Raw genomic sequence first — 26,787 nt, forward strand, 5'->3', positions numbered from 1 at the left:
CTCCAGCCACAAACTGTTATTTGTTAAGGAAACTCTAAATACCTTCCTCTGCTGTCCTCATCCTTTCATTTAGCTCTTCATTTTCTTTTCTTAGTATTTCAATATCTTTGGTTAGCATGGTGTTTGTTTCTTCAAGCTAAACAAAGCAAACAAAGGTTAAGCTATAGATTCTTCGTTTTCACACTTAAAGCTAAAAATTTTTAATACTTAACATCTTCTGTAGGTAAAGTAAGTCACACATTGCTTAACTATTAAAAAAAAATGTCTAGTTTCCAGTTTAAAATATGTGAATGAGCCAGGCATGGTGGTGCACACTTTTTAATCCCAGCATGCAGGAGGCAGAGAATATCAGATTTCTGAGTTCAATACCAGCCTTAGTCTATAGAGTGAGTTTCAGGACAGCCAGAGTGACACAGAGAAACTGTTTTGAAAAAGAAAAAAAAAAGTGAATACATAATTAAGTTGTTTTAGGAACAATTACCTTCCAAAAATGCTATGGGTACACACGTGTGTGTAGGTATGTGTTTATATATATTAAACACAATAAAGTAAAAAAGTGTATTATAAAGAGAACTAGATAGAAGACTAGGAAATTTGACCTTATTCCTAGTTCTGCTATTAACCTATGTGACCCTGGGGGAATCATCCTCCTGTCTCTCAGTTTTCTCATCTGAAGATGAGGAAAATATTATGTTCAGCATTGATTTTTCCACGCATATTGTTTTCCTTTAATTGTAATAACAATTGCACAGAAGGAGCATTATTTCTGCCCCTCACTTGGTTGGGTGAGGGAGGAAGTAGGGAGAAGACTGAGAAATAAGATCTAGTAATGTAGTCCAGACAGGTCTGGAGCTATGTAGCCAAGGCTGGTCTTAGGCCTAATGATCAATCACTAAGTGCTGGGGTTATATGCTACCATGCTTGACTTAGTGTGTGTGTGTGTGTGTGTGTGTGTGTGTGTGTGTGTGTGTGTGTGTGTGTGTGTATACACATGTTGGAGCACATGTATACAAAATGCAGAGCAGGGTATGGGATATCTTCTTCTATATCTCCTTAAGGTAATGAGTCAGGGTCTCTTATTGAGCAGGAAACTCACTAGTTTGGCTAGTCTGGCTAGCCAGGAAGCTCTCAGGATCTACTTGTCTCTACTCTCAATGCTGTGATTATAGACAAGGGTAGCCATGTCCATGTTTTTATATGGGTGTTAAGAGATTCAAACTCAGGTCCTTTGTCTCTGAGAAGTTATGTGATCTTGGCAGATTGTCTTAATTCTCTAAGCCTCAGTTTTGAACGCAGGCATGATACACCACAGTACTTTTTAACTAAGAAGTACTTTTCTTTTACTAAAAAAAGTTTCTGTAACTCCAACTTATCTCAAATTACTATATAGACTACAGTATGAACCTTAAGAACAGGGAATTTGTAGAACTGGTTTTGATCACAATGGATTATCAACAATGAGTTTCTTACCCCAGGATAGTTACTCGAATTTCAAAGAAATCTAGTTCATATAATCACTCTTAACATAGTAAGAGAATAAAAAATGAGTTTAGGATAAGCATTTCCTCACATAAAATATAACAGAGATCTACAGTAAGAAAAAAAGCCCAGTGTACTGAATCAGATTTCCCACTATTATCAACTGTTTTAGATAAAATAAACACAAGTGCAGAAAGGTCACTCTACGAATACATATACACCCCGATACTTTAAAATGTTACCTATTTTGACTTCAATCAATTTCAGCCAGATAACCACCTATCACTTACCCTACTAACAGTGTGATCTTTATCTGTAATTTCTTGCCTATTTCTTGAAGCAGCTTTCTTGCTTTCTTGAGTCAACTCAAAATACTGTTCTTCCAGAATTCCTCGAGCCAATTGCTCAGACTCAGCTTTTGTTTCTGCTAGATCCAACTGAGTAGAAAGAGTTTCTCTGCAACAGTTTTAAATGAAATGAATAATAAAAAAAATCAGTTCATTTTCCTTATTTGATCATATAGATGACAATAATTATCTTGCTAGACATGGTAGCCTACATCTGTAGTTCTTTGTTTTGTTTTTTCAAGACAGGGTTTCTCTGTGTAGCCCTGGCTGTCCTAGAACTCGCTCTGTGGACCAGACTAGTCTCAACTTGAAGATCTACCTGCCTCTGCCTCCCAAGTGCTGAGATTAAGTGTGCAGATTGCCCAGCATACGTCTGTAATTCTAACAACTGAAATCTTGAGGCAGAGAGACTGAGAATTCAAGGCTAGCCTGGACTACACAGTGAGATTCTCTCTGGAAACAACAATAGACCTAAAGCATGCACATAATTCCGCACAATTTCCTCTAAATGACAGAACCAAAGACTTTACTTCTTAAAATAAACTTTAATCCGCCACAAAATTTTTATGAAAGTAATGACTTTAATTTGTTAAGCCATTTACTTTTAGAAAAAAAAGACTTTGCTCTGGTCTGGAATGTGAGGCCAAGTTAAAAAGCTATTGTTTGACCAGGAGGTCAGATTCAAGACACTTACGCATATCACTAGTCATTCCTATTTCTACTGGTAGGAACTCTGGGCAAGTTCTTTACACATTCTTTGTAAACTGAGAGGGCAAACTAAATTTTATGTAAGTAACTCAACGAGATTATGAAAACATACAGATTCAAACAACTTTACACGATCTAGAAATATCAGAAAGCACACTTGAAGTTTTTCAGAATTGCCTGAGTATGATGGTCATGTCTAGAATTCTATCATTTGGGATGTGTGTTAATATTCAGGCATCTGCACTGGCCTGCCCTTGGGGTCCTGACAGGATAGACCTCTGCTGCAGCCACTAAGAGCACCCCTGTGAGCATCTGCTATGTTTCCTTATAAAAGGCGGGCCTTGTCCACCTCCCGTCTCGCTCTTTCTCTTTCTTCCTCGTCCCCCTTCTCTCTCCTCCCCTCAATAAACCTCCCACGTGGCCCTGTTGTATGGTGTGACTCCTTCCGCTTGTTTTTAAAATACAACAACGTGGAGGCAGAAGGACTGATTAAGGCCAGCCTTGGACACAAGAGATTCTGTCTCAAAAAACTAACTTTTCAGAACTGACATTTACACTGGGACGACGTTACTTTCATTTTTCTGTTTGTCCCAAAGACCCTCTCTTAGATAAGCCATCTTGGTCATGTGTATACTTCATTAATTTTTGTAGGTATATTTGAGGAAGAATTATCCCTAACCATGACCACTACTACCTCTTTTCTTTTTTATTTTTTTAAAAAATTATTTATTCTTATTTTATGTATATGAGTGTTTTGCCTGTATGTATGTAAGTGTACCATGTGTTGCCTGGAGCTTATGGTGGCCAGAAGAGAAAGCCAGATGCTCTCAAACTAGAATCTTAAGGTAGACTAGTCTGATTTGCTAATTGATAAATTAGCCCCATCAGAATGATGGCACCTCTACCCTCTATCTTTCAACTTAAATTTATAAAGGCTTTCTGAAGTACAGATTCCTGTTCTGTTCCAAAGCAAAATGGACATACTTTTCACTTTGCAGCTCCTGTATTTTCCTTAAATTTTCTCTGTTTTTTTCTTCAATTTCTTCTTTAAGTTCTTTTACCTGGGTTTTATAAAGTGTCTGTAAAAACAAGTGAAAAAAATGAAGTATTTAAGGTGAGTTATAAATAGTTCAGCAATTTCTTTTCATTTCATGTGCACTGGTGTTTTTTTACCTGCATGCATGTCTTGTGAGGGTGTCAGATCCTCTGGAGCTGGAGTTATAGATAGTTGTGAGCCACCATGTGGATGCTGGGAATTGAACTGGGTCCTTTGGAAGAGCAGACTGGTCCTAAACTGCTGAACCATTTCTACACTCCCAATTTAACTTGTTTTAACTTTTAAGATAATTTAAATAGCTCACAACTATCTCTAATTTCAGCTCCAAGGGATTCAACATTCTTACACAAACATATATGCAAGCAAAATACCAATGCACATAAAATAAAAATAAACCATTAAAAACAAACAAGCAGCCAGATGTTGATGGCATACGTCTTTAATCCTAGTATTTGAGAGATAGAGGCAGGCAGATCTCTGTGAGTTCGAGGTTAGCCTGGTCTACAGAGTTGAGTTCCAAGACAGCCAGGGCTGTTACACAAAGAAACCTTGTCTCAAAAAAGCAAAAACAAATAAACAAAACAACAAAAACTCAAATAAGTGGTGATGGCACATGCCTGTAATCCTAGTACTCAGAAGACAAAGTGCAGGCAGACAGCCAGAGCTATACAGAGAAACCCTGTCTTGAAAAAGACAAAAACAAAAAAACCAAACACCCCCACAGACAAACAACAACAAAAACAAGTTAAATCCACCCATTTAAGTACATGGAAAAGCTTGCAGGATAAATCATACTAGGGGGCACAATTCGATAAATGTTAAATTGAAATGAAATGGCAGAACACAAGCTCTGCAACCAAGGAACTTTCCCCACCAAATTCAAAAGCGTCAAAACCAAACAAATTCATATAAAACTATAGACTGAGCTAAACAGGAAAAAGATATTAAACATTAGTTATTTCTACAACCTAAACATGCTCATGAGCACACATATGAATTAGTGCTTATAGGCAAGCAGAGCCTCTAACAAAGACTTTTTTTTTTGATAGATATGAACAGCTTAGACTGGGCTATAATTCCCCATGTAACTCAGGCTGGACTGGAACTCAAGGACCCCCACCCCACCCTAATTTAGTCTTCAAGTGCTGGGCATTAGGCATGTATTTCCATGCCCAGCAACCAAGTCTTTGAGACAAGGTCTTACACTTTGTAGCCTATGCTTCCAAAGCACTGTGATTAAATGCCTGCATCACCATGCCCAACTATCAAAAGTTTTATTTACAGCTGTAATTTGATGGTAATTAATTGCTGAAAAATTACACAATAGTTTTTTTTTCCTCTCCACAATTTATATAGACCACAAACTTTGAGAAGAAATACAATTTGCAGAAAAAAACTCTAAATATCAAGCTGGGCAGTGGTGACGCATTCCTTTAATCCCAGCACTTGGGAGACAGAGGCAAGCGGATCTCTGTGAGTTCTAGGCCTGTCTGGTCTACAGATCAAGTTCTAGGACAGTCAGGGATACATAGAAAAAACCCTGTCTTGAAAAAAAAAAGTTCAAAAAACAAACAAAACTCAAGTTTCTTGTTTAAGTAAGTTTTTAGAGCCTCTATATTAAAAATGATTTTCACTTACAGAGAAATACTGCTCAGCTTCAAGTTGATCTTGTAACTCCCGCATCTGCCCTTCATTTCCTCTGTATTGCCTTTAGATAAAAGAAAAGCATCAATCAAATTTTCATATTACATTTCATTTAAGTAGCTACAAAACAAAAGGTTTGATAAAATAACTTCTGTAAAAAAACAAATTTCAGCACCATGTTACTTTCCTAGATCATCTAGGGAGGTCACAATGCCTGGCTCCATCTTGCGCCTTATAAAATATAGCTGTGCAAAGCACGGGCCCCTTCGTAATGAAAGCTTTCTTCAGAGCACATTAACTCCAGATCTCTACAAACCATAAAATGAAACTGACACTGCTCTGGTTTGCTTTTTCCCTATAAATATTTGTGGAAGAAAGGCAGAACTACACTTTACAGGCAGAAAAAGTCACAGGAGTGTACTTTAAATGTTTTGTGTATTAAACAATTAAAAGCAGAGATCATAAATAATTTAAAGTAAAAAATAAAGTGTAATATATTTTGGTAATTAATACAGGAAGGGGTATAAAAATAATTATGTAGGGATATAAAAGGTAAGGAAGTGCAGTATCTGTTAAGGAGAAAGATAAAATATGTATCACACACAAAGAACACACCTCACAGGAAAAAGGATACTCTTAAGAGAGAAACAGACTCAAATACAGAGGAACACAATGGAACTCGGAACTCAAAGACCAAGACTTTCAAGGATTGCTAATTTTATCCCAGGCTGTTAGGCTTTAACATTAGATAGAAATGTCTTTGTAGTTTAGTAACAAGCCATGTAGTTGATAGAAAGTACATTATAAACATCTACTGAGTATTGAGAGTTGCTTGGGGGAAAAAAGTGTCAGTTTCATTTTTATGGTTTGGAGAGATCTGGAGTCAATGTGCTCTGAAGAAAGCTTTCACTGCTAAGGGGCCTGTGCTTTGCATGGCATCATTTTGTAAGGGTCAAGATGGAGCCAGGCAGTGCGGCCTCACTAGATAAGCTAGAAAAATAACATGATGCTGAAATATTTTTCTCATAGAAATTCTTTTTATCAGTGGCATATATATTAACTGGTAAAAAAAGGGGCTTCTAAATGAAGAAAACAAATTTGCCAATACAAATCCAACTTAATAAAAACTGAAAACTTATCTCAATAAAACAGACTTAATGATGGCAGTAGTGGCTCACGCCTTTAATCCCAGAGGTAGTCGATTCTCTGAATTCAAGGCCAGCTTGGTCTACAAATGGAGTTCTAGGATAACCAGGGCTACACAAAGAAAGCCTGCCTCTCCGGGGGTAGGGGGTGAGACGGGACTCCAAAAACAACTAAACGGGCTTAAAAGTATGATAACATACACTTGGAGGAAATAAAATCACTACTTGGTGTAAGGAATACCCATCTTTCCTATTATGTTTTTAAAGCAGGCCCATGGTACCCTGGCTTCGTCTTCATCTCAGGTAAGCAAGCACATGGCATCTCAGCAGTAATAGGAAAATAAAAGACTGCAACTCTGAGAAGAAGCAAAGAAACAAACAACCCCACCCCAAGACTATGTCAATTATAATCTCTAAACTAAAGCCATCTGGAATACTTCCTATCAAGTAGGGCAGCCTTCATTTTTGTATGCTAATCTGGAGAGATATGATGACATGTATAAATATGAAAATCATTAGAAAGTCTATTAGAATAGACTGACTGTAAAGCCAGCAGCAGCCTTACTAATCTAGGTTTCTTCTTTATTTTTTTTTATTTTTTATTTTTTTTGGTTTTTTCAAGACAGGGTTTCTCTGTGTAGCACTGCACCTTTCCTGGGACTCACTTGGTAGCCCAGGCTGGCCTCGAACTCACAGAGATCCGCCTGCCTCTGCCTCCCGAGTGCTGGGATTAAAGGCGTGCACCACCACCGCCCGGCTTATGTTTCTTCTTTAAATACCTGTAATTTTAACCTAATAAGCCTGTCCTTCCAAAGCCTGAACTTCCTTGCTAACCTTCTTTGCAAGTAAATTCTTTTATCACAAAACAAACAAACAAGTAAATAAATACATAAATAAAAATTTGATCTTTTTCACAAATTTTGAGATCTGAACACACAAAATATCAAGTATTTATAGGCCAATGAAAAACCCTAAAAACTACTTTCAAAACTTACTTTGTAAGCTGAGCGAACTCAAATTCTAACAATCTTTTTGCTTCCAATAAAGTATTTATTTCCTGTTTCATCTGTTTTTCTAAACCTTTTAAATTGTCTGCTTCAAATGCTTGAGTCTTCAATTCATTCTGTAACAATAGCCGTTTATTTGATTCCTGTTCCAGCTGCAGGGTGAGATTCTTAACCTATGAATGAGAAAAATGATTGGCATCTTAATCATTTTAGTAAGTTAATAAATATTTGAAAGGATACTAATCAAACCTCCAGAACATTATTATCCCTTGAACTATTCTAGTTTTTCTTGTGTCTATTACTGCATATTTATTACTAAGTCAAAATAGTATCTAAATTTTAGATATGAAATCTGTGGGAAAAAGAAAAACCTTAATTTCAACTAGTCTGGAAATTCTGGAAAATAATGATAAAAGTCATGTCTGAGGGGATATTCCAAATAGGTATTTTAAGTTACCTGTTCATCCACAAATGTTTATATATTCTATTTTATATGATCTTAAAACTTAGAAAATAGTTAATACTAAATACTTATTAATGTAGGAACCAATGAACTCAAAATTCTTGTGGCAGTTTACAACCTGTTCATTATCTGCTGCCTACAAGGTGATTATCACAGAGATCATCAAACAGCACACATTCCTTCACCTCCATCTTGTACATGCACCCCTCCTTATCTGTCCCTTCCCTGGATGGTTAGACACTACAGCATGTTCAGACTCAATGAATAATCTTAAACTATGTTTATTCTTCAGTTCCCAAATGCCACAGTGTTAGCAAGGCTTTCCTTAATTTTCACAGAGTCACACGTATGTTGTGCATGTAATTATGACTGGTCTTACTAAGCTGTCTGTTCCCTAAAAGTATACAAATCATACCTAACTTATTCAACTTAATAACCCCAATCTTGAGAAGCCTTTTAATTAAAAGACTTTTTAAATACTTTATGTGTATGGTGCTTAGCCTACATGTTACATCTGTGTATCATGTATGTGCCTGGTGCCTGCAGAGGCTAGAAAAGGGTACTGGATCTCCTGGAACTGGAGTTACAGATGATTGTGAGCTGCCACGTGGGTGCTGGGAATTAAACCCAGGTTCCCTTGAAGAGCAGTGATATCCTTAACATCTGAGCCATCTCCAGCTCCATGTTCCAAATTTTCAATACATAGTTAGCCTGCTCGCTGGTTTATTTCTGTTCTCTTTTTAGTAATTCTATATAACAAAATAGATTTATTTTTCCTAAAAATATATATATGTTTTCACCAACAGCATCTCTGTAAGTTTTAAAAGAATGCCGGTTATTTTAAAGCCCAAAGAGTCTCCCATGACAGCTCCGTGTGTTTTCTCTGACTTCACTTCCTTTTGCCCATGACTCACCTACAGTACCTTCTTACCAAGTATACAATCTGGACTCCAATGCTACCTTCAGCAAGTCCAGTCTTGGAAGCTACTTACAAATAATGTTTAAAACACATCTAGTAACCACCAACATATAATAGTCTTTTGTCTTTTTATCAACAGCATCATAACTATGTACTACATGTTTTCTATCAATACATGCCATTCCAAGCAGAAGTTAATTGTTTTTAATTTAATGCTTTTCGAGATAGCATAGATCCTTTTCAGTAGTCTTTTTTAAGTTAATAGCTTCTAGGAGGAACTAAGACATTTTAATATAGTTGCATGCACGATATCATGCATGTATATGCGGTGATATACAATGGAACAGCTCCTATGGAATGAATAATAGCTATTTGAAATGAAAATTCTAAGTTCTGGGATGACAGTGTAGCAGTGAACACATACTTTATTCAAATCTTCTGTTTCAAATACAGTAAGAGTTCCAGTCACAACCTAGTTTCTCTTTTAAAAGATGGATAAAATTAGTACTGTGTCTTACTTCATCTTCCATTCTTTCTTTATTTTCAGTCATATGTTCTAGCTTCTGTTGAGATTGTTTCAGATCAACATCTAGCATAGAGCACTGTTTCTCAGTCTCAACAACTCTATTTTCAGCCCTTTCTCGAGCTTCTCTCTCTTCCTTCAGCTTTTTTTCCATTTCTGCAAGAGAAAAAAGTTACAAACATACATTTAAAGAGCACCTTAATATTTTTCACTTTAAATGGTCTGGAAATTGGCCTTTAAAATCTTTACTGATTTTATCCTGGAACTGTAATAGATATTAATTATAAAAGTTCTAAGGGGATTTTAATTTATATAAGAATATCTGAAGAAAAAAATTATGAAATATAATAATTTTTAAGTCTCAATTTAGCCCTTGCCCAAAGGAGAAGAGAGAATTCAATACCATCTAGATTAGAAGATGAAGAGTGTAATTGGAAAGGATAATAATGAGTGAAATGAAGGTAAAGAAGAGAAAAACATGACTGTAGTCAATCTTTTTCCTGCATTGGTCTGGAAACATTTCAGAGGCTCTTAGGACAGGAACTCTGCACCTCAATGACAAGACTCCATGGTTGCAGAACACCTCTTTCAATTATTATCACAAGATAATATATGTTTACCAGGGTGCCTTATTCTGGGATATGGTAAGTCAAGTTCTGAAAATTTTAACTTTTCCATAGTCCTGCCAGTGGAGAGCTGCATAACTAAGAAAGTCTTTTTGATATTCTTGGCGCTTGCCTTTGAGGTGACAATTAGAGTGGAAGTTCATTTTCCCAACCTTATAAATAGACAATTAGAGTGGAAGTTCATTTTCCCAACCTTATAAATACTGACATAATCATTACCTCCTAGTTCCCTTCTCTCCAGTCTAACAGAAATCCACTTCACTTATGTTTGGACTCCACATACCCACCCTTGAGTTCCAGACTTACATACCAATTGAGTAGTTAATGTATCCATCTAGATATCTGACAAAATTATCAAAGTTGTTGTTTTAGGGGATGTGCTGAGGTTTGAACTCAGGACCTCAAGTAGGCCTAGCTTGTGTTCTGCCACTGAACCACATCCCTAGCCCCCAAACTTCAACATACTAAATAGTCTCACCCTTCTCTCCACTCCCAAATCACTTATGCTGTACGCACACCAATCTCTGTCTAGGGTACACCCATCCACTCAGCTGCTCTTGCTTCCTGTCTGTCCTCCTTCCATCCTATGTTTGTCCTTCATGCTCCTGCTTCTTTGCTTTCTACTTACCACCTCTCTCTAATTCATCCTTCCTACTTCCACTGTTCTGTTTTTTTCAAAGCATTCTCCGGATAACAAGAGTAATCTTTTAAGAACATAAATTAAAACTGTAGTTGGAGATAATACAATGGACTAACATTGATCTTAGATACATTTGAAGTAATAATACAATGAGGCAACTGGTTGGTCTAAACTAGGATTGTGACTGGAAGCTATAAAACAAAGTAAATACAAAGGAATAAAAAAAATTTGAGGCAGAAAGAGTAGCTCTGTAACTGTGGGAGCCCACAGAAGTTTCCTAGTGAGATCTGAGCTTGCTTTACCAGCAGGGCTCCATAAGAGGATGATTGGACCACAGGTCTGGGAACCAGGTGTTTGGAAGGGTCAACACTTGGCTGTGTCTAGCAGATGGTCTTTTGCCTCAACCTTTGGCATTGCTAAAAAAAAGGCCTTTTGAACAAAGTTCTGGGACGTTGGGTATTGACCCAGGACCTCCTGAACCTATCCTGTATTTCCGTCTGTCTCCTCCCCGCTATCTTTCTATCTAGTATTTTCTTATTCCTCTCTCCTCCTCATAGGAACCCTGTAAAAGGTGGGAGATGGCCTCCCACAGATGGTTCCCTGAACAGGGAGGGACTTAGGTTTAGGGACCCCCACAAGTAACAATGAGGTCCAGAATGAATTATGAAGAAAAATCAAGGGGTAGATTAAAAAACTGGAAGAAAAGAAGAGTCCACTTGTAGCACGTTTTCTTTTGGGCCACCAACCAGCTCTCAAATCACCACATGGACACTTATTAGTTATCAATGCTTGGCCTATCTTATGCTTGTTTCTTGCTAGCTCTTATAACATATATTTAACCTGTTTCTCTTCTATGTTTTGCCTTGGGGCTTTTTAACCTCTCTTTCATTCTGTATGTCTTACTCCATGTCTGATTGGTTGGCTGCCTGCCTCCCTTGCTTTCTGCCTCATTCTCTCTTCTTCTCCTGTCTCTCCCAAGCCTAGATTCTTTCTCCTATTTATTCTCTCTGCCTGACAGCCCCACCTATCCCTCCTGTGCCTAGGTATTGGCCATTCAGCTTTTTATTAGACCAATCAGATGCCTTAGGCAGGCAAGGTAAAATAGCAACACAGCTTTATGGAATTAAACAAATGCAGCATAAACAAAAGTAACATACCTTTACATAATTAAACAAACAACACATCTTTGCCTAAAGTAATATTCCACAACATAAACAAATGTAACACATCTTTACATAGTTACATAATAGCCCACAACATCCACTAACTTTGTTTTGTTTTAGACTCAAGCCCCAAAATCACAATTGCCCTGCCTTAGCTCCTCATGTGCTGAGATTTCAGGTAGGTGGTCAGCATGCCTAGTATGATTTCACTAACTTTATTTAACTTTATTTTATGTGCATTGGTGTGAGGGTGTCAGATCTCCTGGAACTGGAGTTGCAGACAGCTGTGAGCTGCCATGTGGATGCTGGGAATTGAACCTGGGTCCTCTGGAATAGCAGCCAGTGCTCTTACCCACTGTGCCATCTCTCTAGCCCCTCGATTTCACTAACTTTAATAGTGAAGATATGGTAGGTAAAATAAGGAAACCATAGAAGGTAAAATTGTGATAAAAAGGGACACTGTAACTTACACTCTCTACCACAGAAATGAAGTTTTGATCAAAAACTGTATAAGCATCATTTAAAACTAATCATAGAAAATATTCATGTGACACTTACCACACATGGCAACAGACTTTGCCTCTTCTATAGACTGGTGCTTGTCAGTTAAACGCGCTTTAGTTACTTTGTGTTCATTTACTTCTTGTTCTAACCTCTGTTGTAAAGACTTGAGCTTGTAGTTCAAATCTATTTCTAAATTATTCTTTTCCTGAAAAATTAGAATGAGAGCCATGGACTATAATAAACTATGCAAGAGGCACACAATTAAATCTTATTTCACAGGAGAGAAACACTTCACTAATCCCCTCTCTCTGCCATCCCTCTTCATCGGAGCATTCACCACAGCTGATACAGAGGTCCCTGTGCTGCTGCTAATATTCAGGATGGTTTTACACTAATCTTTCCCTTTGTTGTTCAATTTTTGCCTTAAGAAAACTTTTAAAAATGTGCCTAGTCTTACTGTAATTTGTTATGCCATGTTCAGTTGATATCTCTGGGAGACCTGCTCTTTTCTGAAGGGAAACAGAAGATGAGTAGATCTGGGAGAGAGGCAAGATGGGGGGGGGACGACTGGGAAGAGAGGAAAGAGGGGAAATTGTGGTTGGGGACATAATATGAGAGAATTAAAAAAAAATCCCCTCTGGGATAGAACACACCAAAGCAGTGGTTTTTAAAATCATTTCTGAGGGCCGGGAGGTGGTGAGGCATGTCTTTAATCCCAGCACTCTAGAGGTAGAGCCAGGCGGATCTCTGTGAGTTCAAGGCCAGCATGGTTTACAGAGTGAGACCCACAACAGGCACCAAAACAACACAGAGAAACCCTGTTTCGAAAAAAAATTTAAGATGTAAGATCTAGCTAGCAAGAAGCCTGAGCCATTAGGCCATACAGTTTTAATTTAAAAAATAAATAAATAAATAAATAAATAAATAAATTAAAAAATTCATTTCTGAGGGAAACAATGAAAGTAAGACCTACATCTGTAAAGTAATTGTTTGATCCTCGCCTCAGCAACGTACTGAGCAGTAAAATTTTGATAAAAATTCTAAATAAGTGCAGGGGCCAGCAGGATGACCCTACTGGATAAAGACATTAGCCACTAAGCCTGATGATCCTATATAGATCCCTGGAACCTATACAGTAAAAGGAGAGAACTAACCTCTCCCCCGTAAGTTGTCCTGACTCCACACATGAGCCAGGAAGCATGATCTTACAGGGGGCAGGGGGGCGGGGTAGAGGGAGGGAGACATGGGGGGTGATGCACAAGCCAATTACTTTTTATTTTATTTTATTTTTTAACTAACAACATGGAATAAGCATGCATGGTCTATTAAGGTCCAGTCCTTTATTTTCTCTTTTTATACGATTTAACATAGCAAGGATTAATACCTTCCTCTTACCCATGTACAAAGGAACTAGGAACGATTTCATTCTTTTTAATGTGTATCGGTGTTTTCCCTGCATGTATGTCTGAATGAGGGTACCAGATCCCTGGAACTAGAGTTACATGTGGTTGTAAGCTGCCATGTGGGTGCTGGGAATTGAACATGGGTCCTCTGGAAGAGCAGCCAGTGCTCTTAACTGATGAGCTATCTCTCCAACCCTACGAACAATTTTCTTAATAAAAGTTATTTCCAAACCAAAGTATTGTGATTATCTATTAGCCATCCAAACTTTTTAGAGTACGAAGAAGAATATGGTAACAAGATGCAAAGTATATCACACATATATTCCCATATACCAAGAAACCAACCACACAAAATACAAACACTACAAATGAATGCTATGAAACTACCTTGTAACGGGTGACAACCATATTATATCATAATTGGGACAGCAAGTCACTTACCTTTTCTGAATGATTAAGCATGTCTTGAGCCTCTTTTCTTTCTCCTTCCACTCTTTCAAGGTTATGTTTGAGATGCTTCACCTCCTCTTGTAAAGATGTAATTCGTGCTATGAAATGAGAAAAAGGTTAAAGCAAAACTATGGTATTATAAATCGGAATTGTGACTATTTGGGAGTGAGGAGGTTGGTGATGGAGGACTTCCAGGTACTTGTTAATGTTCAGTTTTGAATTTTTATTTTATGTGAATGAGTGTTTTGCCTGCATGTATGTTGTGGCCCACTTGTGTGCAGTGCCAATGGAGGCTAGCAGAGAGAATTGGGTCCACTGGAACTAGAGTTAGAGATAGTTCTAAGGTGTCAGACGGGTGCTGGTGACATAAGCCAGATCCTTTTCAAGACCAGCAAGTGCTATAAACTGCTGAACCCATTTCTCTAGCTCAGTGTTCTCAACCTTCTTAATGCTGCAACCCTTTAAACAGTTCCTCATGTTGTGGTGACCCCCAACCATAAAACTATTTTCATTGCTACTTCATAATTGTAATTTTGCACAGTTATGAATTATAATGTAAATATCTGTGTTTTCTGATGGTCTTGGGCAATCCCTGTGAAAGGGTTGTTCAAGCCCCAAAGGGGTCAAACCATAGGCTAAGAACCATTGGCCTAGAAAAAAATTAAACCAAGGAAGAACAAGGTTCATTTACTGAAAACTAAAATACATTGTTAACACAGGTGCAGAGGATGATTAAAATTTCAGCCGATAAGTAAATTGAGGCAAGATTGTTTGGGCTCAGCAATTCAAGGATATCTCGAGCAATATAACCAGACCTTGTCTCAAAACCAAATGAAACACAAAACACAACAAAACAATGACATATAAAAGGAAATAGACTGTTCACAGATTGGAATTCTATGAGATGACAATATCTAAAACAATCAACAAAGACATTGTAGTACCATTAAAATTCCAAAAGTATGTTTTGCAGAAATGAAAAAGCTAATTAAACAGGAACTGCAAAGAAGAGCTAAAATAATATTGTGGAAGAACAGTAGCATTGGACAAAAAACCCCGCCCCCCTCAATTTCAAAACCTGATATAAAACTACAGTGATCAAAACATGTAGCAGAAATACTTATCAACAAAACAGACCTGAGAAAACAGAAATGAAGCCATAAAGGGTGTGTGTGTGTGTGTGTGTGTGTGTGTGTGTGTGTGTGTGTACACGCCAAGTACACATCTGTGTACAGGTGAGGGTAGAGGTCATAAAAGCTGATAGCAGGTATCTTCCTTAATTGCTTCTCTACCTCATTTTTTAAATCAGGCCTCTTACTGAACTTGCAGCTCATTTATTTTATTTCTATCACACTGGCTGGCCAGTGAGCCCCTGGTGTTCTGCTTGTCTCTGCTCATTGCATCACTAAGGTTACAGATAATCACTCCCCGACCTGGTTTTTACATGGGTGCTAAGGATCTGAACGCAAGTCCTCACACTAGCACAGAGGTACTTTACCCACTGTGCCACCTCCCCAGACAAATCCATTCATTAAGATATTTTTCCTCTTTCTTTTAAATTCATTCATTTTTTTTTTCCAGTTCTGGGGATTAGACCTAGGGCCTCATGCATGAATACTAGGCAAGTACTCAACTACATTTTCAGCCACAGACAATCAATATTTAACAAAAATGTCAAAGCCATTTAAAGAGGAACAGGGACTGAGAAATATGTTAGCACCTGGCCCCACATATGAACATATTGTATATTCATTCTCTCCTCTCTCTCTCTCTCTCTCTCTCTTCCTCTCTCTCCTCTCTCTCCTCTCTCTCTCTCCTCTCCTCTCTCTCTCTCTCTCTCTCTCTCTCTCTCTCTCTCTCTCACACCACACTCACACACACACACACACACACACACACACACACACACACTAGCCTCTTAGACAAATGGTGCTGAAACAAGTAGGTATCAGATGCTGAACATCATTACCCATTAAGAAATAAGAATGAGGGGCTGGAGAGATGGCTCAAAGGTTAAGAGCACTGGCTGCTCTTCCAGAGGTCCTGAGTTCAATTCCCAGCACCCACATGGTGGCTCACAGCCATCTATGATGAGATCTGGTGCCCTCTTCTGGCGTGCAAGGTTACATGGAGGCAGAATGTTGTATACATAATAAATAAATCTTTAAAAAAAAAAAAAAAAGATTCTAAAAAACATAAAAAAAAAAAAGAAATAATAATGAAAACTTCAGTAATATGAGTTCGTATCTATTCAGGCAGTTACCTAGCGTTAACAACATGGAAAAATCAGAATCCTAATTCCCTGACATGGGAAAATGAAATGAAAAAAAGCCACTGTAGAAAACTAATTTAGCAGTTTCATAAAAGTTAAGCACAGAATTACATGACCCAGCAATTTCACACCTAAATATACATTCAAAAGAACACATATGGCAAACAGTTGTAAATAAATGTTCACAACCTTGTTATTTACAATTAACAAAAAGGTGAAAACACTCTGAAGGTTTACCAACAGCATAATGGATATAAAAACTGTAATACAAACACACAACAGACTTAGCCTTTAATGAGATACTAATACATGTTACAAACATTAAAAAATATTACAGTATACAAAAGAAGCCTCATGCAAAAAAAAATCATGTATTATATGATGCCTACAGAAAATATACAGATCAAGTAAATTCAGAGATAAAGGACATCAGTGGCTTCCAGTGGCTAGATGGAAGTGGAAAAGAGAAAGACAGTTTAATGAATGAAATGTGTTTAGAAGTTAATGAAGAAATTTTGGAAGTAGCTAGAGGAGACAGTTGTACAACCTTCTGAACATAATGATGGGCACTGTATTGCAAATGTCTAAGAAAATAAAAGAACTGGGCTACCACCAAAAGCTACCAATAAAAAAGCCAGACTTCATATGCTTTCTTACATCTTACCATTATTAAGTTTTCTTGCTCAAGTCCTACCTGAGACACATGAGTCACTAGACAGATCAAACTTCTAGATCTAAATCCCAATGTATAGTACCATGTATGGGACAACACCCTAAATTATACCGATGGGTGAAATCAGCAAATTCAGAATAGGATATTTTAACACTCAAAAGGCAGAGACAGGCAGATCTCTGTGCATTCTCACGCCAGCCAGACAAAACAAAAACGAAAACCTAAAGATAGGATCACATCATAAGTAAAAAATGAAACATAATAAGCAATGAAAAGGATAAGCATATAATAAATCATATTATAAATTTTCTTAACTTTCACTAATATCTAAAGGATTCTGTTAAAAAAAAAAGCAATTAATAAACATGATGATGGTCTCAATGTTGGAAGCAAGTAGTTCAAAGCTTGGTCATAAGCAAAAGACATATTTTAAGGACTGGAAGGATTTATAGAACCAATCTTTGAGCAATGTGATTTTCACGTGGTTAATTTGGCTGGATAAAAAGCAATGAGGCCGGGTGGGTGGTGCAGGCTTTTAACCCCAGCCCTTGACAGGCAGAGGCAGGCAGATCTCTGAATTTGAGGCCAGCCTGGCCTACAAAGCAAGTTCCAGGACAGCCAAACAGGACTGTTAGCCAAACAGGACTGTTACACAGAGAAACTCTGTCTTGAAAAACAAAAAAAAAATTACTGAGAAAAACTTGACTTAAGTTTTCTGAAGCTTTCCCAGTAACTATGAAGAGGCTTCTTTCTTGCTTATATCTGGCCTGAGAGATGAAACTACACAACTCCCCTCAGCTGTGAGCCAATGGGAGCTCCTAATTTCCGTTTCTGTAGTCACAAAAACTGACCTGACCTCTCTCCACAGAATTAAGTCCCATGAAAGCCAAAATATGTGCCCTTCCATGACTAAGGTGAAAACATACTGCTCCTGATCCTCCAGTCTTTCCTGAGAGGCCTGGCAATTCTCATGTGTGTCTTTTGTGTAGGTAGACAGGATGTTGCTACTGAACAGCAACAAAAATCAGGAAAATATCTCGGAAGTAAAGGCAGACATCTTCGGAAAACAAATCAAATGGTATTTACCTTCTAAAATGGTTCCTTTTATTCACTGTTAGTTATGTTTGATTTGATTTTAGTTCCACAAAGAATACTAGTAACTCTAATCTCCAACTTTCCTAGTATCCTGGGCTTTTTTTGTAAGGGGTCCTGTTTCCACAACTGAAGAATTTCTGAGATTTAGCAGTAATAACCCTCTCTGCCTGGATTAGGTGAATTGTGAATAAGACTTAAAAATTAGACAAGTTTTTCAACCAAATATTCAAAAATTTGGCTATAAAAATTACTTCACAGAAATATCTGTGAAAGGATCACAGTGCAAGACAAATACGGACACTATGCTAACTCTATAGAAAGACCACTTCTGCCTTTAACAAATCATTTTCTATGAGAGCAATGATATTAAAAATGCTTTATATTAAAAAGTGGCTACATTAGCTGGTGGTGGTGCACGCCTTTAATCCCAGGGCTCTGGAAGAAGAGGCAGGCAGGTCTCTGTGAGTTCAAGGCCAGCTTGGTCTACAGGGTGAGTTCTAGGACAGCCAGAGCTACACAAACTCTGTCTCAAAAAACCAAAAAGAAAAAAAAAAAGTGGCTAAATAATACACTTTATAGATTTTTAAGCATAAGTTAAGGAACAGGACTGGACTTATATTTTACGTAGTAGATTAGCATGACTAAAACCCTGGGTTTGATCCCTAGACTGCAAAACATTAAAAACAAAATTCAGAGATACAAAGTGAAGGGTAAAAACTGTGTATTCTACTTGTATGAGGAACACGGAGTGTCAAGTTCCCAGGCACAGCAAGTAGGATGGTGGTTAGAGGGCACTGCAGGGAGGAAGGAGAGAGAGCTACTGTGTAACAGTAGTTAGTTTGGGATGACAAACACGGTCTGGGAATTTGTGGATAGATGCACAGTAATGTTGAATATTTAATGACACTGAAATACACTTATATGGCTTTGTAGGGAAAGGGCTTACCATGTAAGCCTAACAACCTGAGCTCAATGCCTAAAAACCAAGATAGAGAGAACAAGCTAACTCTACCAAGTTTTTCTCTGACCACTCCACCCATATGTGCCCCATGGCAACACATAGCTCTCTACCATGCATCACACACACATTACAATAACATTAAATAAAACAAAAACTCACAATGGTAAATTTTATGTGACATATACTTTACATGAGAAAAAGTATTACCTTGAAGGTCTCCAATCATCTCAGAATCATGCCCTCTGTCTCTTCGCTCAGCTTCCAATACAGCTTGCAGCTGGTAGTAATCTTTGTCTGCTTGTGACTTGGAATTCTCTAAAATTCTGTTTCTCTCCTGTAATTCTCTGTTCAGGGACTCTAGCTGACTAATTGACTTGCTCATCTCTGTGTGACTCTTCCTTAATCTTACAGCTGTGTCTGATTCTGTCCTAAGTAAGTCATTGGCTTCTTCTAACTATTAAAAAAGAAAGAAAGAATTTTGACCAAACATGATCATGTTTCTTTTAATTAACTATAATTTTAAAAGGATCCCACTGAAGAACTTACCTGCTTCTGTAACTGTGCCAGCTTCTCATTAGCAAGCTGTGAGCTCTGACTCACTTTCCGTAAGTCTTCCAACTGGTCCTTTAGTGTAGAAACTAGAAAGGCAAAGAAATGTAGAAATTACATACTTTCATTAGGAAAAGAAAAACTTCGTTTTATATTCTTAGAAATGTATCCTTAGACCACAACAATCAGTGAAATTAGGTCCATTCCCACTCCCCAAAACAAATTCTATCTTACAAGTTCTTATAGTCTAAATCCATCAAAGTAGAGCATTGCCAGGCAGTGGTGGCACACACCTTTAATCCCAGCACTCGGGAGGCAAAGGTAGGCAACTCTGTGAGTTCAAAGCCAGCCTGGTGGTGTACAGAGCTAGTCCACGTCAGCCAGGGATACACAAAGAAACCCTGTCTTGAAAAACAAACAAACAAAAAGTAACAACCAGAACAGAGTTTTATAATACAGAGTAAAGCAGTTTTCTGTTATTGTAGTATTCTAAATTCTTTTATGGCCTTCATGGGACCAATCTATTGGTGTAATAATACAAAGTCCTTTTGCTTTAACTTTGAGATTTGATTTACTATGCCCTGCTGGCTCTTCTCAAACACAAGAGCTCAAGTGACTCTCCTGTCTTAACCCCCTGAGTGCTGGGATATAGGAATGCACCACCACATTCAGTTATAAAGCCAGATTTTTGTTTTTGAACAGTAAAATTACTTGAATAATTCAGTATTTTTAAATGGCAAAAAAAAAAAAAAAAATCAAAAGATAGTAAATGGTAGATTAACAAGGATTGTTCCCTTGTTTCTTCTCCCTTAACTGGCTCTTCTCCCAGAATTACTTCCAGTTCTTCCTTCTTAAGACAACCTATGAATCAATATCCGAAGATGGAACCAAGCATATCATATGTATGTTTTCACATGCATGAGCTATATATTCTTCAATGATACAGATAGTCCAATGATCTTTGTATCACTGAACACATGGTATCTTTATCAGTCCTTTATGAAGAGCCTTATGTATACATCAGATTGCATACATATAAGTACATTTATAAAATAAACTAAAAATAAAATAATTGTTATCAAATGGCTTAAAAACCATATACCTCAGTGGCAGTGTTTGCCTAGATAGTCCAACATTTTTCGAAATAACAATTTACCTTCATTTTCTACATTTCTTCTCTTCTCATTTTCCTGTTCCACTTTTCTTTGGTACTCATTAATTCTATGTTGTAGCAACATCTTTTCTTTCTCAATTTGAGATACTGCCGACTCTAGATTTCTTCTTTGATTCCCCTAAAATTATAATGACAACAGTTACAATCACAAACAATACTAGTTAATATAGTTTACTCTTTTAAAAAGAGTATAAATTATAAAAAATTATGATCAATTTTTGCTTAAAATCAGGTTGTATCTTCTATTCTTTTCAGTTGTGTATATGTGCACACAGTATATGTGTGCATGAACATGTGTGGAGGCCAGCAATTGCTGTCAGGTGACTTGCTATGTTGTTTCTCCTCTGTATCATATGAGATATGGTCTCTAACTGAAACTGTGGCTCACCTGTCTCTGCACCACTTTCTCAAACTAAGGTAATAGCCATGTTCAGCCATGTCCTGAGTCCTAGGTAGTACACTGTAATGACAGGTTTGCAGTAACAGATAAAGCATGTCTTACAAAAGAGTAAGACACTCCTACTTGAACTAGACAGACACACCTTCTGAGTCTCAGTCTGAACTACCATCACCAGGATTACCAGTGCTGGCAGGTTTTTGTTGCTTTGTTTTTACATTTAAGACTTGACATCAGAAAATTCTGCTTTACTATGTGCTTTTCTAGATTTCCCCATCTCTAAGTAAACACTATCTTTTCCAGTTCTAAGATTTTGCCATTTTAACTTTAAAACTCACTGTGTGTGTATGTAGGTTAGAGGACAACTCTCAGGAATCCATTTCCTCCTCCCACCTTACAGGATGTGGGGGTGGTACTCAGGTCATTAAGCCTACATACAAGAGCCCCTGCCTACTGAGCCACCTTTTTAAACTATAAATCCAACTTGAAGCTGGGCATGATGGCACACATGTACAATTTCAGCACATAGGATGTTATGGTAAGATTATAAGCATGAGTCACCAAGCCAAGTTCCTAAAAGCTTTACACCTTTATATTTATGTTTAAATATACTATTAAATTAGTGGTCACAAGGTATGACACATTAAGGTTCAGATCTTGGCTCACAATTGCTCCAGTATCATTTGTTAAAGGATTACTCTTACTTCAGTGACTGAAATACTTTTGCAACTTTATTGAAGGTCAGTGGGACATAAATGTGAGGGTTTATTTCTCTTCATTTTGTTTTCCTGTCAGCATCATGCAGTTTTGACCACTACAGTTATGATTTTTCTAAACAAACCATTGTGGCTCTAGTAGAAAACATCTAGTCAGGCTTAGTTCTTCCTTTCTGATCCTTTTTTGGTTATATGATTTATTGTCCTGACTATAACTTCTAGTACTGGCTGAATGATGATGAGAACTGATGTGTTTTTGCTATAACAGACTTTAGGGGAAGTATGTTCTCTTTTATAATTAGGTATGAAGTGAACTATAGGAGATGCATATATATATTATGCTGTTTATCAACTTGAGTTTTCTGCGAATTTTTACCATGAATGGATATTGCATTTTGTCCAATGCTTTTTTTCTAAATCAACTGATGAGATCACTTGGTTTTTCTTTAGACTATTAATATGGTGAATTAAGCTGGTTGGTTTAAAAATATTAAATGAATCTTACATCTCTGAAATAAACTACAGTCAGATATATTATCTTTTTATGTGCTGCTGAGATCTATGTTAATATTTTACTAAGGACTTCTATTTGTAAGTGACAGTGTTTTCTAGTTTTCTCTGTAGTCTATGATTTGGTATAAGGTTAACAAAATGAATTAGGAAGTGTTCGTATTTTGGAGGTTTTATAAATTAATTGTTTCCTTTAAACTTAGCAGAATTCTCTAGTGAAGTTATTGAGTCATTGAGATTCACTTTTTTGTGGGGATCATGGATTCACTTTCCTTACAGTTATACATAAATATATATATACTGAAATTACCTATTTCACACTGTGATTTGTGGCATGTTGGGTCTTTCACAATAATTTAACTCACTTAAATTGCATGTTTAGAAATGTCCACATCATTCCCTCAGTTCCCACATTTCATTCTCGATGATGGCTCTTTTTTCCCCTTGTCAGGTTTGCTAGAGGTTTGCCAATTTGTGGATCTTTTCAAACAAGTTCTTTTGTTCCATCTATTTTCTTCATTGTCATTTCCAAGTGCACGTACATCAGCTTTTATCCTTTTCACTGCTTTTGTTAAGATTAATCACTAGCGACTTTTCTTCTAATATAAACATGTATGCTATAATCTTCCCTTTAGGCACTGCATCTCACAAATTTTGATTTTGTATTTTTACTTCATTATGCAAATATTTTCAATGGTGAAAAGTTTCAACTTTTTTTTTAAACATAAAAGCTTAAAGATATCAACATTACCATCTATTTTCACCCCCCTTCAGAGTGTCTCTTTTCATCATTTGACTTTCATGTGTTCAGTTTTCCTGCTGTCTTTCTGGCTTGATTACATTTTGGTCAGGACACACGTCATTCTGATTCTTTTAAGTTTACTTTATGGGTGAGGACAAGATCTGTCTTGGTATGTAGTCCTTAGCATTTGAAAATAATGTATATTCTGCCCCAGTTGAATAGATGCTGTTAATGGTGTAGTTGAAAGTCTGCTCTTGACTTTTGAGGCCGGGGGAGGGGAGACCCATAGTATTCCTACTAAAATAAATAATATAATACTATGTATTGATGGAATACATAATGATGTAGTTGTGCTCTATAGTCTGTTCTTGACATTTTGAGGCTAGGGTAGGGGAGACCCATAGTATTCCTACTATTTATTTTATTTTCTAAGATAGGGTCTAATGTATTCCAGGCTGGCCCTGAACTTGCTATATTATCTGAAGATGACCTTGAACTTTTGTTCCTCCACTTTCCATTTCCCAGGCATTAGGATTATAGGCATGTGCCACCGTCTCTGCTGTATGAGGTCCTGAGGACTGAACTCAAGCTACACAAGGACTCCAAGTTACAGCCTCAGTGCCACATCCCTGTGGTTTTTCTTAGGAATTAAGTACTCAAGAGCTGTTCTGCTTTTTTCACACCTTGAAGGATCTCTTTACATCTGTTTTACATTTAATGTATAGGAGTTTTAGCTATACTTAGTGGTAAGAAGAATGAACAGTACTTTCACTTTGCCTCTCTTTAAGTAGGACTACGTTAATTTAATATTTAAGATCTTCCTCTCAATCTTGAATTCAGAAAGACAAGTAACTTAAACCTAGTTTATCTGAATTTAGGACTGATTCCTGAAGCACTCAGAATGAAATATACAGTGCTAACCAATACTAAGTTCATACTGACCTGTGGCTAATGGTAAATGCAGTCAAAAAAATCTTTACATGACTACATTTATATCCTAAGCCAGAAATTAAAGGGGAAAGCATCACTAACAAATATGATTACCTCAGGGAAGAAAAACAGAACAAAAAATTTATCAAAGATTAAATCTAAAAGAGGAAATTATACATTAGACAGATACTATAAAGATTGTCACTAAGAAAGTCATCACACAACAGTAGAAAGCTTAACTAAGAATAAAAATGCATTATACATTTGTACATAAATATCAACCAGGAAATACTGTTTCTCTGCTAATAAAACCAGGCTGGTAGGAAAATCATGAATACTTCTAAATTGATTTCTAAGCCCTATTAGTCATGTGGTATCATGTTTATATCAATCATTTTTAAATATTTTATATTTTTCTTCTCCATCTGCCTCTTTCTGACATAGTTGCAGTTTCTATTTTCGATCTCTTGCTTCTTTTTTGCTTTTTAACCATCAAGAACCACAAAACTGAAATCTATGTACTAAAATTTCAACACCGTCATAGAATAAAGTTGTACAAAAGAAACTCAAGTATGATCTATATACTTGAACCTGGAGTCTAAGGTAAAATTTTCATCTTAATTTTCTGGTTATGTTTTGTGATCTCAAATAAAATTTTCTCTGTGAGAAATGAACCAATGTGAAGGGGGGGGGAGAAAAAGTACTTGTAAACTAAAAAATACCTCTTCGTCCAATTCTTTCATTATCTTGTCTAGTTTTATGTTAGAAGTTCTGCAAAAACAAAAACAAGACAGATTATAGATATATTTACTGTCTTTACCTATATTCTTTACTTTTTCACTTGATTTTCCTTTCTTCTTCTTCTTCTTCTTTTTTTTTTTCCGGAGCTGAGGACTGAACCCAAGGCCTTGTGCTTACTAGGCAAGCGCTCTACCCCCTCGCTTGATTTTCCTAAAAAACCGTGTGCGTGTGCGTGTATGATCTCTTGGTTGTCTGATGAAGACATGTACTTCTGTGAAACAATAAATGTATCTTTTTTGTTTGTTTTGTTTTTCAAGACAGGGTTTCTCTGTGTTGTTTTGGTGCCTGTCCTGGATCTTGCTCTGTAGACCAGGCCAGCCTTGAACTCACAAGAGATCTGCCTGGCTCTGCCTCCCGAGTGCTGGGATTAAAGGCGTGTGCCACCACTGCCTGGCAAATGTATTTTTTTTAAAAAGGCATACATATTACTAAGATTAAAAGAAGCCGATTATACTGAAATATTTACAAAAATTTAAAAACATGTATGACCCAGTATTTCCTTATAAATATACTAAATGGCATGGTGAGTAGCAATAATCTCAAAGTAGTGATGAATATGAGTGATATGCAGAGATAATGCAGCAATACCAATACTGGAAACCATCTTGACTTCTATTGGCAAAAACTCACAGCTACTGTCTATGATCTGTAGACTGTTGCCTGACTAAAAGAAAAAGGAAACTCTGGGGCCAGCAAGATGGCTCAGCAACAACAGTGCTTTGCTGTATGCCTCATAATCTCAGCTGGGTCCCAGTTTAACACCCTCCACACACATAAGTACCATAAACACATGCCTCTACACGGATACACACAATACTAATAAATTAAAGGAAAGAGGTTACTTTTTCTCCTCCAAGTTTAAAGACCTCAAATTCCACACTGGTACTCTTGGGAGAGAGTCTATGGATCTTAGGTTAAGAATTCCTTAACTGCTGGGAGGTGGTGGTGCACGCCTTAAATCCCAGCACTCAAGAGGCAGAGGCAGGGGCAGGTGGATCTCTGTGTGTTCAAGCCTAGCCTGGTCTATAGAGTGAGTTTTAGGACAGCTAAGGATACACAGAGAAACCTTGACTCAAAAATTCTCCCTCCCCGCAAAAGAGTATTTTTCAACTTCCTAATACGATAATTGCTATCAAGTAAAAGTCGGTCATTCAATCTGTTGTAAAAGATTAAGTGAATAATGGGGAAGGTGGCACATAGCAAATTATTAAGTGCACCACTGGGCAATGTAGGCAAAATTTTGAGATCTACTCAAAGTGTATTATCTCTACCACATTTTGTTTTCTTTGGCTCTAGGCATAGTTCTGACATTCTAACATAGTAGGAATCAATCTGTTGGTCACGACCCCTTTAGGGGTCGCATATTAGATAGTCTTCAGATCACATATTTACATTATGATTCAGTAGCAACATTACAGTTATGAAGTAGCAACAAAATAATTTTATGGTTGGGGGGTCACCACAACATGAGGAACTGTGTCAAAGGGTCACAGCATTAGGAAGGTTGAGAACCACTGTTCTACATATACTGTATATGTATTCATGTGAATGTCTCAAATACCTCATTGTACACATCCAAAACTAACCTGTTCTATATAGCTTCCTTCAATACTAACTTGCTTTTCTTTTAGAATGTCCAAGTACTTTATATCAACAGGAAATTATTATCCCTGACTCATCTTTTTTTTTTTTTTAAACCAATTAGGTAAAAAATAAATGAAAAGGCCAAGTATTGTCAAATAACTAGGGAGTTATTTTTAATCTGTAGATGTGCATGTTTGTGGGCACATGTGTGCAGATGCACGGATGTGGAGACCTGAAATTTATATCCTTGATTATGTTCTACTTTTTTTTTCCTTTCTTTTTTTAAATTAAGGCAGCCTGGGAAC

The 26,787-nt window shown here is 37.0% G+C and overlaps 1 protein-coding gene across 1 annotated transcript in view; it reads right to left on the reverse strand.

Annotated features, from left to right (window-relative positions):
* The window catches only part of Rock1 (Rho associated coiled-coil containing protein kinase 1), a 117,554-nt gene that overhangs the window by 19,622 nt on the left and 71,145 nt on the right, over window positions 1-26,787 (reverse strand). Inside the window, exons 13-24 of the mRNA XM_028876703.2 lie at window positions 24,820-24,868; window positions 20,785-20,920; window positions 19,626-19,717; window positions 19,287-19,533; window positions 14,070-14,176; window positions 12,280-12,430; window positions 9,288-9,448; window positions 7,376-7,560; window positions 5,230-5,299; window positions 3,519-3,613; window positions 1,770-1,935; window positions 43-136 (exon numbers count right to left, since the gene is read on the reverse strand). Of these exons, the coding sequence (XP_028732536.1) occupies window positions 43-136; window positions 1,770-1,935; window positions 3,519-3,613; window positions 5,230-5,299; window positions 7,376-7,560; window positions 9,288-9,448; window positions 12,280-12,430; window positions 14,070-14,176; window positions 19,287-19,533; window positions 19,626-19,717; window positions 20,785-20,920; window positions 24,820-24,868 (1,553 nt within the window). The remainder of the gene's footprint in view (window positions 1-42; window positions 137-1,769; window positions 1,936-3,518; window positions 3,614-5,229; window positions 5,300-7,375; window positions 7,561-9,287; window positions 9,449-12,279; window positions 12,431-14,069; window positions 14,177-19,286; window positions 19,534-19,625; window positions 19,718-20,784; window positions 20,921-24,819; window positions 24,869-26,787) is intronic.

This window comes from Peromyscus leucopus, chromosome 19 (assembly GCF_004664715.2).
Source record: "Peromyscus leucopus breed LL Stock chromosome 19, UCI_PerLeu_2.1, whole genome shotgun sequence".
Lineage (NCBI taxonomy): Eukaryota > Metazoa > Chordata > Mammalia > Rodentia > Cricetidae > Peromyscus > Peromyscus leucopus.